The following is a 16,944-nucleotide window of genomic DNA, read 5'->3' on the forward strand; positions in this document are numbered from 1 at the left end:
AATGGTAGGAAAGTACTTTTTGTAGTTACTTTGCATTCAGCTTCAAAGCGGTTCTTCAACTTCATTGATGTCCTCAAACTTCTCTCCACTTCTAATGTCTTTCGCCTCATAAAAACCGACGAATTCGATTGCCCATTCGACATGAGATCCTCCAAAGGTGGTGGTCGAGTTGAATCCTCCAGCCACATCCACACTCTTCATCGCCGTCTTCACGACGCTCTCAATCTCGGTACAAGGTCAGTTTTCCGCCTTCTTCAACGCCATAATTCACTCCCTGTGTTTCTTCTACTATTGCTCTGCGGGCCTTCTCGATGTGCTTCAGAATTGAATTTGTTGACTTGTCTGTCGATTACTGCTTTTGAACTTTTCTTTTGATCCTACTCTTATTCTAAATGTTAATTTAGTTTGGCTTCAAAGTCGATTGAAATCGTGACATCTTTGTGATTTTCCTGCCTCTTATCGAAGAAATGGCGTCGAAACCTTGGAATGCGATGTTGTGTGCTCCTTTTTTTATGTGATTAACTGTTTGAAGTTGTTACCGAAGGAAACTATTTAGGTGTTGTAATTTTACTCGGTTGATTAGTTTGTGTACACCGTAACTGTGGAATTATTGTTTTCCATGTCAGGTTTAATGAGCAAAACACGAGGAAATGGATGTGCTCGGATAATGAGGTACAGAGACATGTTGTTCGCTCCATTGCGGCATTTATTGAATCTGTTCCCAGGGAGGTGTGCTATCATCATCTCGTGAAGGTACTTATTGTTGTCTTTTAGATTTTGGAAATCCAATCAAGTACAATTGTTCATTGTGTACGATTTTTTTATAGTTGTTTAGAGCGCCATACTTTAGGAAAGTAATGGAGGACTCCATTTAAGTGACTCCGGGATTGCCCTCTGAACATAACTTTCTCTCAAGAATAGTAACATCAGATAAGTTTTTTGGACTGAAATTGGGTAAATGAAAACCTAAATCTCTATGGTTATTGATATTCACATCCCAGGATCATAGAATACTCTGATTAGAGCAGTTACTAATGATCTTTATTACAAGCCTTTGCCATTAACCAACTCACACATGATATTCACATCCCACAATTAAATTGCAGTTCTTTTTGTTTTTTAATAAAGGGGTCAAGCAATCATCTTTGGCTGCCTGTGGACAAAATTTTAAAAAGAACAAGGATGATCTTTTTCTTCCTATTTTCTCATATACTGCTGGTTATTTTTAAGCTTGTTCTGCTTAAAATTTAATAATTCGTTCAACACTGTAACTGCCCCTGTGTCAAGTATTATGTTATTAAGTTGACTGGTTCAAGTCTCTTTTATATTGATGGAAAGTTTTCATTTACGACCTATTTTGAGTTTTTTTGTTTTGTTTTGTTTTCTTCTTGTTCTCGGATGTTTATTTCCACCCCCTCTGTTTCTTTCAGGATTCTTTACCTGATATTGTTTATTCTTTGGTGTGGATTCTTGAAGATAAGAATGGGGCAGCTTCAAGTATAGCAGCTGATGTTGCTATAAAGCTGGTCAGTGCTATACCAAATGCACTGTTAAAACCTTTCATTTTGGATCTTTCTCATGCTCTTTCATGTTTGCTACCTGCTCATCAAATACAAATATCTGTAGCATGTGCTACAGCACTGAATTTGATTATTTCGAATGTACCAAGTAAAAATGAGGAAGCACTTTGGGAGATCCTAAAAAAGTCAGAAGTTGTTCCTCATTTGATTGGCATCATTAGAAACTTTTCTGGAGCTGTGAACCCAGTTGAATGTGTTCAACCTCTTTTTTCTCTTTTAAGTACAATACTCTGTCGGTGGCCTCTCTCTAGGTTTCCAGTTTGGAGTGATGCTAAATTGATGGAAGCTTTGTATGATATATATGTCAAGCCAGACTTTTCAGTTAGAGCTGAAGTTTTGAAGTTGTATTCTGCAATAGGTAATGAATAGTGGATTTTTCCTACTTTGAGTTTGCAGAATGGTAATTGAGAAACATTTGTCAATTTCCTTTGCAGCTTTATGTGGTATTGGGGCAAAGAAGCTTTTAGAGCGTGGAGAAGGAATTCTGCAGGAAATGGTGGAGTGCATGGGCCACTCACGCCCTCATCATGTTAGGATTGAAGCATTTAGACTTGCACAATGTATAGTGGTTAGAACTAAGAAGTATTAAGATGTTCATTTGACATAGTACTGAATGAATATGTATTCTCTGCTTAAAACTTATTTTGTGACATTTCTTGCTCAGATAAATGAGGAGATCGGTTTGAAAGGGATGAGTTCGTGTTGTGAACCAGTTGTCAAGGCCATAATAAATGCAATGGTTGAATGTAATTTGCCGCCTGAAATGGTTACCAATCAGCAGATATGCTTGCTCGAGGAGGCCTGTCGCTTGGTGGCCTTAATCACTCGTTGGGCTGGCCAGCATCAAAACTATTTTTGGAAACATGGAATTGACAGGGCTCTTCTTTGTCTTCTACTTGGAAAGTGTCCCAAACAGTTATATGAATGCATTTTGTTGTTGGAAGACCAGATACACATTGTTCAAGATGGTCTTAAATCAAATTGTTTTCCTGGATTGAGGGTACATATCTGGGAAATTCTTGGTTGGCTTGCAACAAACTTTAATGAAGATGTCTACCTGAACAAAAGTTCAAATGGACTCCTAATTGACGTACTCCTATTGTGTGCCTGGTACCGTTACTCTGTACTTGTGGAGTTTTACTTTATTATATACCTAATTCTTTTGTGCTATTTTACTTTCATCGTTGACTTGGTTCTTAAAAATCCTTTTATTGACAGTTTGGAATTCACTGAATTATTTATGGGTTGGCGTCAAATATGTCAAAGCGATGTTGTCAATGCCTCCAAAAATGAATCAACATTGAGAGCAATTATGATGATGATTTATTCTCCTTCCAATTATATTGCATCGAAGACTACGTCTATGTTAACAAAGATGCTAGAGCCAAATAAATCATATTTGAGGGACTTCCGGCATACCCTAACAGGCATTTCATGTGGGATAATTTCTGGAATGCCAAATATTCTTATAGTCACGAACTTATTGTGTTTAATATGTTGTGTAGGGCTGCCACAGTATACAATGTGGGACAAGAATGCAGAAGGAAGGAAGGCAATAGTCTCCTTTGTTAAATGGTGCTTGAGTAATGAAGTCCATTTAGATAGGTTGAGCTATTCTCCTCATTTGCATTTTAACTTTCATGAGAGAGCTTGTTGTCAGGGGCCTAGCAAAGAATGGGAGGGAAGAAATGTCCTGCTTTTATATAGTTTTGTGGGCCTGGCTCAGTTAATACAATTGGGTTCCTTGACAAACGAAAGAGACACATCTTTTTTATCAATTGGATTTACTGAAGATGGGTTAATAAGTCAGCTTCAGGATATCTGCAGTGGTTGTTACTCTCCTGGACTGAAGTGGTATGCTGCACATATCCTTAGTTTAATGGGATTCTATGGATTTCCTAGTAAATTTGGGAACAAGATTGCAAGAGCACTTGAAGGGTGTGCGTATTCAGACATTCGTTTCATTCACACAAATGGGAAGTCTATAAATGTCCATGGTGTGATTCTTGCAGCTCGGTGTGCATCACTGCTGCCTCCTAACCGGCTACCTGTTAATGAGAAAGATCCTAATTATTCGTCCTTCACAGACAAAAACTCATCTGTAAAGATACAGAAAGAGGTCTGTCTATCTTCGCATGTTGACAATGATGCAATGGCGAAGTTACTGGAGTATGTTTACAGAGGATACCTACAAGCAGGGGAGGAACTTGCAAAAAAGTTGAGAAGTCTTGCCAAACATTGTAGAATACAGACTCTGGTGCATATACTTTGTAGAAGAAGGCCGAAGTGGGGGACACCTTTTCCCATCTTTAATCTTGTTGCGGCTCTTGGTCCAGTCGGACATCATTTCTCGTAGGTTTTCAATTTTCTTCAAGTAGAGTAAGTTTGCATATGATGAGTATATATTTTATAAGAAAATAATAAGTTCTTCTCTACAAGTATTCGATAATAGCTGACCATCTTTGATCATCACACAAAACATTTTTTCATGTATTGGCCACTAGATTAGTTTGAATCTTCAGCCTTGTGCTTATATTCACTTCTGAGGATTATATTTTTTTGTTGAAAAATGTAAACCGGGTAGAACATCATTGAGTATCTGTTATTGACCATTGACCGTGTGTTTTTCTATATTTCACATCATCCAACACAAGATAGTTTATTACATTATTTGATTAAGGTCAAAGCCAATAAATTGGTCTCGTTGTTTGGGCAGAGAAAATTTCATATAGGGAACATATTTTAACTTTCTTCCTCCATGTTTATTTTTTCTCCAAAAAAAATACTAAGACCAATTTTTTTTTCAGGGACATCATCTTGGAGGCAAAATCAACTAAGCAGACAAGTTGGAAATGTGATTTTTGTGCTTTATATGTGCCGCATATGCATGTTCATAAAGTAATCTTGTGGTTAAGTTGTGACTATCTTAGAGCCTTGTTACAATCAGGAATGAAAGAAAGGTACATGCTCATTACATTTAGTATATACACAACCATAAAGAGGGACTATAGTGTGGTTTCCAATTTAGTGAACATAAAATAAAATATTATAGTCTGTGTTCTTTTATTAGTTATATTCTTTGGTCAATTCACACTTTATCTCAATTAAAGAACCAAGGTAAGATAAAATATACTTTCAGTTATTGGATTTGTAAGAGATCTGTTGTCTTGTAGTGTAGTGTAGGAAAAGATGAACTTGTCTATTACATAGATTAAAGATTGCACGATTGTTAAGTTTTCAAATAATCATTGCCGTCAGGACATGCAGTTTGATCAAGTTTTATACATGGACTACTATTCCCAAATTATTGTATGAGAGAGCCTTTACGTTTTTTATTATAGAAATATGGTTTATAAAACTTTTCATCTCTTAAAATTTTGAAAGCGATGAGTCATTAGTTCTGAGAAGTACGATCTAGTAAGTGGTATGGAGAGAACTTGGTGAACTTTCTTTTGAATGCAGTTCTAATTTTATTTTCCACTATTATAGGCCACAGCTAAAGGTTGTCTTTTCCTTTTTTTTTTTCTTTTCTTTTCCCGATAGCCACTCGGAAGTAATTAAGGTTCCTGTAAGTTGGGAAGCAATGGTTAAACTGGTGGAGTGGTTTTACTCAGATAAGCTGCCAGATCCTCCATCTGAGTGTCTATGGCATAATATGGATGACCAAGAAAAGTTGAATGAAGTCCAATCGTATGTAGAGCTTTGTTGGCTTGCCGAGTTCTGGTTTCTGGAAGATCTTCAGGAAGTGTGCTTGAATCTAATTGTATCTTGTCTCGAAATAGCCCGTCATTTGTCGGTCAATGTACTTCAAATGGCTGGAGATTTCTCGCTATGGAAGTTGGCTGAAATTGCAGCAGATATTATTGCTCCATTATATTCTCAACTCCGTAATTGTGGTGATCTTGAAGCACTTGATGAAAGGCTCCTGAGCATGATACGTGCCGCATCTGTTCGACTTTCTCAAGAGGGTAATTAATGCTCTGGGTAGAAGAGACACCACTAAGACTCTGTCGCATATGGTTTCCTGGATGGAAAAGTCCTCATAAATCTCATGCCCAACATTTTAAGTAAGCTGAAATATCTCTTATAATTAATACTAGTTTCTGTGCACACAATTTCACATTTTCACCACTCTCCTACCCATGGATTTAGGTGGAGCTCGTCATTGATGATAATTATATGAATCATGTCGAGGTTCAGACTTCACTATTAAAATGTATGTATTTTTCACTATACAGAGTGGCGGTAGTCTTGGTGGTCTTCAAGTCACAAAATTCTTATTCATTATTCTGTAGAATTGGAAATCCCTTTTGTAGCATCCACAAAAGGGGTTCTCTCTACTCGGCACTCAGGTTGTTCCCTTTTCTGTTTCCGATGACATTGGTGTTTTTTTGTCATTATTTTGAAAAACTAATAGAGAGAGTTGTATGTAGTTTGGTTCCCATGTAACTAGCAGTAGCTGATGTAGTCCCAATGCCACAAGTCGTTTGTGGGCTATAAATAAAAAGTCAACAATCAACTTCATGATTTTTTTTTTGCCATATCACTGTTCTCAAATATTTCTCATACAATACAGGAAATCGTACATGACGACATCGGGCATCCATAAAGAACCTGCTGATTGCATATCTCTGATAAATAGATAACTCATGGAAATTGAGGTCTGATCTCATGGAAAGCATGTACATACTCTGCGTTGAATATAATTATCCCAGAGTGTGGAAAGATCTCCTGTAGTTAGGTTGCCAAATAATACGATCAATGAAGGTACCCAAAACAGCTATTTTCTCTCTAACTTTATGTTTTATTTGAATGCAGCAGAATGTAAATGCATACTGTTGCAATTCTGATCTCCTAACTTTTTACATTGATGTTTATTCCAGATAATACAAGTATGGCCTTCTCCTGTGTATTAAAATATTAGGTACTGTAGCATTGTGAAAAATAGTTCCTACGGTCTAATTTCAATATATGGTACATTGTTACCGTTGTCAATCAATGGGGGGAACATGAGCTTGAAAACATCGTCTCAGATCAACCAGTTTTCGTATATCTGCAGTCATTCAATGAGGTTATTTACTTGTTCTCTTGAATCCTTTTAATTCAATTTTTTCCTTCTCCATTTGACATTCAAAATTTCTTCAGTATATTGGCCATTGTGCGGACGAGAATTTTACTGTGCTGGGGATACCACGGTTGCGAAGCAATATCATTTGGCTTTTATTACATTCTCTTGGACGTGTGCTGCACTACGTGAAATGACTTGTGAGTCTCCTTCATAGCCCATCGTGACTTTTCTTTTTATTGCATATTGCCTTTAACTCTGGCAATAGTGTTAGATAATTAGGGACAAAACCTTATATTTTTTAATGTGAACTACTAGAATAAAATCTAAAACGACCACCTTCGGTGGAGAGTAGATTTGAAAATCAATGTAAAAGTATCTATAATGTTTTATGCAAAAATTTTGCTCCTCTTCCTTCTATTCACCCTTGTCCTCCACCCCAGGTAACATATTCTTTTGAGTTGCTGACACTGTTAGCCAGGATCAGCATGTTTATTTTTCAATTTGAACCATAATTTTTTTCTCCAAGTATTAAAAAATGTTACACTCATAATCCAATAGTTCAAAATTCGAACTTTTTGGTTGAGGTGAGTGTACACACTTTATGCAAGTTAAGTTAGTTAAGTTTGGCTCATAAAATCTATATATAAGTCATGTTGAGCGCACTTGGATTAGAGTGTAACATACAAAGTCCAAGCCTTAACTACCGCAGTCTCAGTCGCCTATGGTCAAGAGTATTACATGCTAACCTCTGATTTCTCCCTTTTTCTTTTTCTTCCTTCATCGTGCTTTCTGGTAGTTTTTATGGAATTCAATGGTTTTGTAGTTATTTTTATGAATTCTTTTGCGAAATTTAAAAGTAGTGTATTTTTGTCCCAAAAAAGATTCCAAAGCTAAAATACTGACTTTCATTGTAATCGAACCAAACCACGTATTCAATGGTAAACTTAAGGGTAGTTGAGTTGAGTAGTATAATTAAACATATTAAGGTTCATTGATTCTTTCTTTCGTGATCGCTTTAGATTAATTAAGTATAGGACTGACTTCCTGTAAGGGGTTCTTTTATATATATATATATTGTGTGTGTGTGTGTGTCCATTGCATTGCTGTAGAATTTATTAATAGCATTCTGTTAAATGTTTTCAGTTTCTGCTCTTACTCTATGGTTTGAATCTCTGTTCAAATCAAATTGGATTTGAAATCATTTGGAGTGTTTTGGAATCTATTAGAAGAACATAATTCAATTTCATTTGAATCGTTTTTTTAATATTCAAAATTTGTTAGATTTGGTAGGATTTCGAATCAAATTTAGCCTAATTTCATAATTATCCTTCCTAAAAAGTATAGCAAATAGTACAATTTAGGAGGGAAAAAACTAAAAATAAGCACAATGATAAAATATTTGTAAAAATAACAAATGTTGATGAGTGGTAGAAAAATTTAAAATGTCAACTTGAAAGTTATCATTCATTAGAGTAACTAATAGCACATTTCTAAACTTGAAAATTATCATTATAGTCTATTACACTAATAGAAACAATCAATCCAATCGACGGTAGTAACAAAGTTATCACTTAGAAGCACCTAAAATCGTAATTGCTTATATGCAATTATTAAACCATTTATGTAAGTGGTCTAAAAAGAATTCAATTTTTATAGAAGAGGGAGTGTGCCAAAAACTAAGCTGTTGACGCACTCCACTGCTTACCACTTTTTTCAAACTACAAAATGACTGATTGCTCATAATTTCTTTTTCTTAACATACTTCATAATAAAAGTATAGTAAATGAAAGTGAGGCCAAAAATGTTAGTTTTATCTTTCATCTATGATGCTAAACAAATAGATAAGGTTACTATTGTTGCTCGCTAGTATAATTATTTGGTTTCATCAATTCCAAATACTGCTCAGTTTCAATTCATTTTCATTTTCTAAAATTTGGAAGTCTATTTCCTCACCTTTTGGAACATAGTTAGAAATCACTTAGTTCTCTAAACTTTAATAGAATTAAAATTAGTCCATAAACTTTAAATTTTCCTTTTTATAACAATTTAGTCCCCAAACACGTAATAATTTAGTTCTTGTAAAGATCTAATCTTTATTATTAAAATAAGTGAGTTAACAAGTTTTTTTTACTATAAACTCAATGATTTTATAAAACTCAACATCTGCATTATAAAATAGTAAAAATCAACCTACATTTTGTAGAATCTTGTTTCTTTAGGAATAAACTATTACAAATTTGAAAGAACAAATTTGAAAGAACAAGTACACCAACGATTAAATTGATACAACACTAAAATTAAATTAAAAGTATATGAGCTAAACCATTACAAATCAAAATTAAGAGACTATAGGACCAAAAATGTTTTTTAATTTCACAAATTTGATGGGCACAAGCTGGACTCGTGACCATAGTGCTATTCAAACAATAGTTTCATAAATAAACCTTAAAAGCAACCATAAGAACATATTATATCTAAGTCTTTGTTCCCACAACACCCAATTGAATTGATAGTGATATTCACAATCAGTAGCAAATATTACATGATAAAAATACAATAATTAATCCACAGAAAGCAAGAAAAGATGCATCACCTAAACCAAAAAGATGTTATTCCATTTTCCTCTAATCATTCATAGAAAAGATAAAAGAGCACAACATAATGTCCAAAATACAAATGACCCAAGAAAAAAAAAATTGTGGGAACAGTATTCCATCCTTGCAATCTTTTTTTCTTATAAAAAATACAAAGAAATAATAATAATAAAAATAAAAAAAGGTTCCCCATAAGATATATATGAATTCCCCCCCACTTCTTAGGGCTAAAAACAACCAACATCCAATTCCATATATATATGAATCAATCGAACTTTTCCTTTTCCTTTTCCTTTTCCACTTCTCTCTCTAGTGTGTTCATATAACTATAACATTTAAAAAAGAGTAGAATTTTTTTTAAACACAAACAATCCCACCACCTCCTCAGGTAAAATTAATAGGGAAGGACCTTGGGAAATTGGTCTCAAACCAACCCTGTACATTCTAAACCCTCAACCATCAACAAATATCATAGCTGAACCACCCACCATTCTCAAGATCATCATAATATTCTCTATCTAAACTTCTCCTACCAAACCCAGGAAAAAAGGAAAAAAAAAAAAAAAAAGAATGAAAGATAAAACCCAACATAACAATGGCTGTTGCTTATGAGCGTCAAATTTTTCGAAAGTAAAAACATGAGGAATAATTCTGAGTAGAATTGCTTTTTTTCTTTTTTCTTTTTTTGCATGCTCTCGCCGCCACTGTACCAAAAGAAAAAGAAATTTCAAGAGAGCAGTAGAGAGAGACCTCAAAATGGAGGAACGGGTTTCTTTGTTCTTCCATATTTGACGATGAGATTATTTTGAAAGCTTCTTCATTGGGATTGTATAATAAAGAGCCACGAGCTCTTACTCCTGATCATAAGGTGTTGCTTTCACCGCCACTGAGCTCGGTCATGCTTTGCTCGGCCACACTGTTGGCAAATCCACCAACAGGCATCGAGCGTTGGGCAAAGTTTAACAACATTTTCTTCTGGTAACCGTCGGTGTGGGGCAGACTTGCACGTAGTACTTCAACTGGCATTTCTCGACTCATGGCAGCGGCAGCCTCTGAAGCAGCTGCTGCTGCATTTTGTTGAGAGTGTCTGACTAGTGATTGCATGATAGTGTCGTACTTGTTCACACAATACTTTGTAAGAATGTCGAAAAAATCATCAAAAGAAGCCTGCCAGAGAGATCGATGGGTAAGGTTATAGTTGCACGCAGCATTAGGATCGGTTAAGAGTAGTGTAGCTCTCTCAAGACAAGATTTCAAAATCAAGGACGCGCCATCTCCAGCAGGGGACCCCAGAGGGCGAAGTGGAGGTTGCTCTGAAGAACAAACTACGGCAGCAAGACATGCACTTATAGCTCCAAGATCCATACCATAGACTCGTAACGAAACAGTTCTTGCAAGCTCAGTAACGGAGTCTGCTGATGCAGGATCAGAAGGAACACTACCAAACAAGAATCTTAAGTGACGGAAAATGGCCATACAAACTATACGCATAAGCTCACCTCCTGGCACCAGCAGCTTAAGGTACTTCGTTATAAGCTTTAGACCCTTGGGAAGAGAAACCAACCTCAAGAAAACAAAATCATCTTTAGGAGCCAGCCCAACAGCATGACCATCTTTACTGAGTGGATCAACTATGTGAAACGATGATGCCAGTCCTTCCAACAGGACTTGGCGACGTCTTTTTAATTGAGCGCCACCGTCTTGGAACTGATTGAATTGCAGGAAACGATCGATATCATCCACATCAAGAAGTAGACAGTGACCATCCTCAATTGTAACTCTGGCTGCGAGCATAGGCTCCTGTTCAAGGGGCTTCTCAGAAACCTTTTGATCAGCGCTTCCACTACCACATGAACTTGGAGGATCAACTTCAAGAAGAGGTCGAGGTCTACGAATTGATGAAAATGGAACCCGACCAAGCGCTTCAACCTGAAGGAAAGCATGTGGCTCATTATTGGCCCGGGCACGTGGTGGAAGATCCCTTAGTTGATTAGGACAAAAATGATGCCTCAATTTTGCACCTGCAGATTTCCTTGACAGACAAGCCTGGTGATAGTAGTCATCTACATATGGATCGTTACTATGCGTTGCTGCGAGCTGCATTCTAACAATATTCTCTAATTCATCAGCTGTCATATACTTGGATCTGTAGAAAGGCCACCCAAATTCATTCCTAAAACTATGGGTCTCATAACCCTGATGGATAAGACGAGTATTCTGTCTACCTTTCTGAGACCTAGGCCTTTGATCCCTCATATCTGGTAGGCCAAGCATGGCTTCCAACTTGTTCATTAAATGGGGAGGACCCGAAGATGGGTGGGAATTAAAAAGATGGGACTGAAAACCAGGTAGAGAACCACCAAATGGAGGCTGAACAGGATGCTGCAACTTCTGCCGTTGCTGCGGTTGCTGTGGTGGTAACTGCGGAAATCCATTCTGATTTGATAACTGCTGAGGCAATAAATTGTTTAGGTGACTAGAATATTCTCCTGGAAGCATGCCAGTTTGGTTGACCCATTGGTTTTGTGGCCCACCGTTAATAGAGAGGCCAGAGTTAAGTTGCTGCATGTTTCCAAACCGTGAACCAGGATTAAAACCAGCAATCTGAGAGTTTGGAGGTGTGAGATTTGATGGAGATAATGATGCTACATGACGTCCACCAGGAACAAAAGGCATATTTAAATGGCTTGAATGCTGGTTTGGTGAAGCATGAGGAGATATTCCACTAGGAGGATATGAAGTCTTTGGCACCAAAATTGGCTCACTAGAGAACTGTTGGTGATATTGCTGCGGCTGATCAGGGTAAGATGATGTCCTATACAAAGATGTAGATTCTGCAAGAGAGGAAGAATGTGGATGTGATGACCATCTTTTGCCTTCCTGAGCACTTTCAACATACTGGCCAAGCCAATTAGAGAAACCCTCCTCGCGTGCCCATTCATTGACTGATGAACCTAGAAGAGTAGATGGTAAAAAAGACAAAAAGAAATCAATCAACAATTTGCAACAACAAAGTCGTGAACAAAGACGAACCAGTTGGCACAAATTACATACCATGATTAGCAGAAGAGAAAAAAGGCCCAAGTACCTAGCTTCTAAAAAACATTTCTAACACTACTAACATGTATAGCATCCAAGCTACAAATGCTCAAAATTAACATTTGCAAAAGGTCTAAGATCACTTTCTTCGAGTAAGAAGTTGACTTGCATCATGATTAAAAAGAACAAGGAGTAAAGTTGTACGAAGCACAAATTTGAAATTTCCCTTTAATTTTCCAACATAATTTTCTTCAAATGAAAGAGAACTTTAAAATGCAAATCTTCAGTGTCAAAATTTCTAGACCTGCCCTGATGGAAGGAGTTCAGAGCACCGAACTATGTTTTTCTGTGGCATAAAGCCATGATATGTAGACCATCTCAAAAAAAGCAAACTATTGTATCAGAACTATGACTTTACATGTGACCAACCTACTGGTATAGCATCACAAAGAGTTGACAGGCAAAACTCACTTTCTCTCAATAGACTTCCAATAACTCCTCTTGGCCTGCTAGCAAGCTCGTTCGCCTGGAACAATACAATAATAATAAAATCAAATATAGATAACAATAGATAAACAAAATGACATGCATGCAAGGAGTTCTAAAAATGCCCAATTGGAGGGAAAAAATATGCAACCACCAACTTCTTGTAAAACAAATCAATCTTCAGTTCCTCCAGATGGACAATGCCAAATCAAATTCCCTTCCTTAGTTCTCTCCCGAAGAAATTTCTACAAACTTTATACAGTATGGACCTTTATGTTGAAATGTTAGCAATTAATTATGTCCGTCCCACACAAAAAGCAAGGTAGTAAATCACTAGAAACAGGCATAATTTGATATTCCAAACTGAGTTGTTAAATTTTATTCCATCTGAAATAGCAATTGGTAGTCCAGACTCCTTCATCGTTGTCCTTTGAAAATTTGAGACAATAATAATAATATAAATTATACATGATAAGAAGCATAATTTCTCTGGGTAGAAGTGGTGGGGATCGAGCATTTGTCTTCAAGTAAGGTAACCAGTGTCTTCATTCATCAAACTATGTGCCGATTGGATTGGCAATATGTATAATTGTCAATTGTTGCTCATTAAAAGTTACATAGATAATTGAAACAACACACAACAATGATGATGTTAACTCGTATCTTAAACCCCCCCAATTACAAAGCGAACTATCTTCCTAGCTTAACACTGTGGAATACAAAATTCTGAGAAAGAAATGACCTAATGGATATGAAACTACTTGTGGAGTTGCAAATATACATAGAAAGCATTAACATTTCATTTTCTGAGGAAGATACAGATACAAAGTTTGAATAGAAAATCAGATTAGGAAGCTACTTCTAAGTTATAAACAAGAATAGCAGAAGGCCAGAGACTTTTACATTACTAACCTTTCCAAATGAAGAAACAGGATCGTCAATATCAGATGGAGGTCTAAAGTCCTCACTCTGCAAACCAAATGGAGAAGTTAGTTAAAACCAAGTGCATGGGACTTATGAATTATAAATGAATACCCAACAGGTTAGCTCTAAATATAAAATCAAATATTTTGTAACAGAGCAAGAAAAAATAACAGTACCCAAAATGCAACATGTGCAATAAGAGAACAAGAAATTAACCAGCTCACTCAAAGTGCATTAAAAAAATTTCAAGCTCACATCAACACCAGTTTTTCCCATCAAGACTACCATATGCAACTTCAAAAAAAAATATGCAAATTCAAAAGCTTACTATTAAATGAGATACAATCATGATTCCTATGGCCCATTTTTTTAAGTTGTCTGGCTTAATCTAAAACTGGTATGTGTTTCTGTTTTCTTTACGGAATAATAAGCCCAAAAGGATAGCACTGCTAAAATATCTACAAAATAAAAGAAACAAGATACTAATAGCACTAGTGTTAAGGAGCCAACGAGTCAAACTTTCATGAAGGGAAGATGAAAGAATCGAAAGGGGATACCCAAAAAAACCATATAGAAAACCCAGTCTTAAAAAAAGGCTCTGATCTGAGAAAATGAGACCTAAGGAATAATTATAAAACACTCGACCATAGAAACCCAAAGAGAACATTAACCCACAAAATGGCTCAAACGTCAGTAAACAAACAAACCTAAAAACAAGGATGATTGAATAAGAAACACCCCCATTATTGATCTGCCACACAACAAGTCTCACTTGAAAACAATTCAAAACTAACAAGGCAATTTAACATCTCCAATACATGTGATCAACATCATTAGACACTCTTCTACAAAGGATCCGATACCATGCCCCTATCAAAGAGGACGTCCTCAACACACAATCCTAGGCCTTAACATTACCACGAAACACCTGTCAAATAAAGAATTTGACAGTTGACCTGCATTTTATCATTCCAGCAAGGTAAAGATTGGATCACTAAAAAGGGGGGTCTAATCCTTCTAAAGGACTGTACTCCAAAGACCAATACCCTTCCTCCCCACACAGACTAAAAATTCAACATGTTCAAACTAAAAGAGACCCACAATGTTCATCATTTCTCTATCAGGCAACGGACGACATAACCCAAGAGAAAGAGAAGGGGCGCTAATAGAAGGTAACACAGGAGCCATCAAATGAAGCCCCTTGGAGGAAATATTGAAACAAGGAAATAACAAGCTAAGGGGTTTTGATTAGTTACAAAAGTGGCAAGGGGAGGAAAATTAAATTGAACAGAACCTCTACAACTTGGAGATACTTTCTGTGCTCCGTGACAAGTGAGCTGTCTTGGACAGTTATTTTAAATAAATAATCTAGATGGCAAGCTGGTTTTATTGCTATGTTGTTGAATATTTGCTTGCAAATAGATGGGAACAAACTGTTTGAGCATCATAGATCAGCGAAGTTGTTTGGTGTTTAACTTCTTCAACATGTTTCTCATAATTTCATGGTTATTGATTTCTCTGTTGAGTGATTTTGAAATTTTAAATTTCAGAACTTGTAGGGCATGGGATTTCACTTGGAATTCTAGTCAATCATATGCAACTACCAATCATTCTCAAAAGAAAACATGTGCATCCAGCTAAAAATAGGAAAATAACTGCACAGAACAAAGGAAATAACGAGTACCTCCTTATCAAACAAAAACTCCTCCTCCTCAATCCCAGTGGCAAGTGTATCCTCTTCATCTTCTAATCCCCCCAATTCAACCTCCTCCATGACATCCTTGCCAAAAAATGCATACTGTGATGCATCAAACAGAGCATCTTCTGCAACATTGAATATTAAATCACAATGCTTGCATCTTTATTATAGAATTAGAGATTAAAATATTTTTCAGATCTAATAAGATATAAATAAACAAATAAATGAAGTAAATGAAGTAAATGCAAGAAGCCAACCAAATAAAAGGACTGATAAAACGTCTAAAAATATTCGTCAAGAGTTCTCTCTACAGAATCAAGAGTTCTATTAAAGAATCAAATAAACCACCTCTATAGTTATCTCCCATTATTCTGGTGAAGTTTCAAAAAAGAAAAAGAAAACAACAATTTGAAATGCAGCTGCTGCAATAACACAAATAAACTCCATTGATTATCTAAACATTTACGTCATAAAACAACAGCCATTCCTCCTCGAAACCAAGAACGCTTCCCTTAAAGAAATGGACACGAAATTCATAGATAGAGAATTGAGAACCATCCGAGACAACTGCCATAATCCCCAACCAAATAGTTATCTACTTAATCCTTGACAATTGTTCCATCCCGATAACAAGACGAGGAAAAAATCCTGACATCCTTCAGAAGATTCATGGACACAATAGTTCAAAAATAATAAACACACAACAACTACCACCACTCAAGCTCAAATTTCTGAATTACCCACTTCATCTAGCCAACTTAAAAATAAAAAGAAGTTGAAACAAAATGGATCTGAAGTACCAAGGTTTCAAGAAGAAAAAAAATACCCGTGGAATTGGCTCCAAAACGCTTGAGATCCTCGGATGTAGATGCCACTTGGACTCTAGCTCCGTTACCAAAACCATCCATATCTGCGACTCTCAATTACTCGAGACGAAGAACAAGAACATGGAAATCGAATCTTAACCTTAATAAACAAGAAGAAGTACGCCGAAATAGGATCCGAAACTAAAGAAAATTAGCAACAAAGAGATAAAATCAAAAACCCTAACAGGTCAAAATCCTAGGGTTTGTGCGGAAATGGCCTGGAAAAAAGAAATTTCCCAAAAAAAATATGTACAACTTGATTGTAGAGTAATACTAGTGTGTCGTCCCCATGGATTGAGCTTGCTTTTGTCAGTGAAATGGCTTTTTTAAGGATTGAAATTGGAAAAAAATTGATCGGAGAGAGAAACCCAAATTTGGAATTGGAACCCTAAAAAGAGATAACGATTAGTGGGGGATTTTATTTGGGCGATTGAAAAAGATGGGTCCTCTTTCTTCTTCATTCTTCTTCTTTTCTTTCTTTCTTTTTTTTTTTTTTTTTTTTTTCTTTTTCTTTTAATTTTTTAATTTGTTTTATTTGTTTCTTAATTTTATTTTTCACAGATCATTGATTCATGGGATAACGAGATTTCTTACTGGAAATTCCTTTTTTTAAACCTTTTGTTATTCTTTTTATATTTTCCTTTAACAGTAATTCGTAAATATCTTAAAAGAAAATTGAGTTTTTTTT

General features: G+C 36.0%; 2 protein-coding genes across 6 annotated transcripts; one reads left to right on the top strand and one right to left on the bottom strand.

Moving 5' to 3' along the window:
• Positions 1-7,065, top strand: LOC101207510 (BTB/POZ domain-containing protein At1g04390). Of its 5 annotated transcripts, none has more exons than XM_031884630.1 (12): positions 2-236; positions 627-753; positions 1,431-1,938; positions 2,015-2,148; positions 2,245-2,690; positions 2,799-3,932; positions 4,388-4,540; positions 5,124-5,647; positions 5,733-5,932; positions 6,157-6,347; positions 6,464-6,651; positions 6,726-7,065. In XM_031884630.1, exons 1-8 carry the CDS (start codon positions 142-144, stop codon positions 5,554-5,556), a joined length of 3,030 nt encoding a protein of 1,009 aa, XP_031740490.1. In that variant the 5' UTR covers positions 2-141; the 3' UTR covers positions 5,557-5,647; positions 5,733-5,932; positions 6,157-6,347; positions 6,464-6,651; positions 6,726-7,065. The 5 variants fall into 5 exon arrangements, with proteins under 5 accessions (XP_031740493.1, XP_031740490.1, XP_031740489.1 ...); XM_031884629.1 differs by having other exon boundaries at positions 5,819-5,932; XM_031884632.1 differs by having other exon boundaries at positions 5,819-5,932; positions 6,505-6,651.
• A 2,172-nt stretch (positions 7,066-9,237) lies between these two features.
• LOC101207256 (protein PAT1 homolog) lies at positions 9,238-16,715 on the bottom strand. The gene is made up of 5 exons (XM_004144633.3): positions 16,217-16,715; positions 15,376-15,515; positions 13,680-13,736; positions 12,753-12,807; positions 9,238-12,196 (listed from the first exon to the last, which is right to left on the bottom strand). The coding sequence occupies exons 1-5, from the start codon at positions 16,296-16,298 to the stop codon at positions 10,104-10,106; spliced, it is 2,427 nt and encodes an 808-aa protein (XP_004144681.1). The 5' UTR covers positions 16,299-16,715; the 3' UTR covers positions 9,238-10,103.
• Between the last annotated feature and the right edge of the window lie 229 nt (positions 16,716-16,944).

This window comes from Cucumis sativus, chromosome 4 (assembly GCF_000004075.3).
Source record: "Cucumis sativus cultivar 9930 chromosome 4, Cucumber_9930_V3, whole genome shotgun sequence".
Classification (NCBI taxonomy): domain Eukaryota; kingdom Viridiplantae; phylum Streptophyta; class Magnoliopsida; order Cucurbitales; family Cucurbitaceae; genus Cucumis; species Cucumis sativus.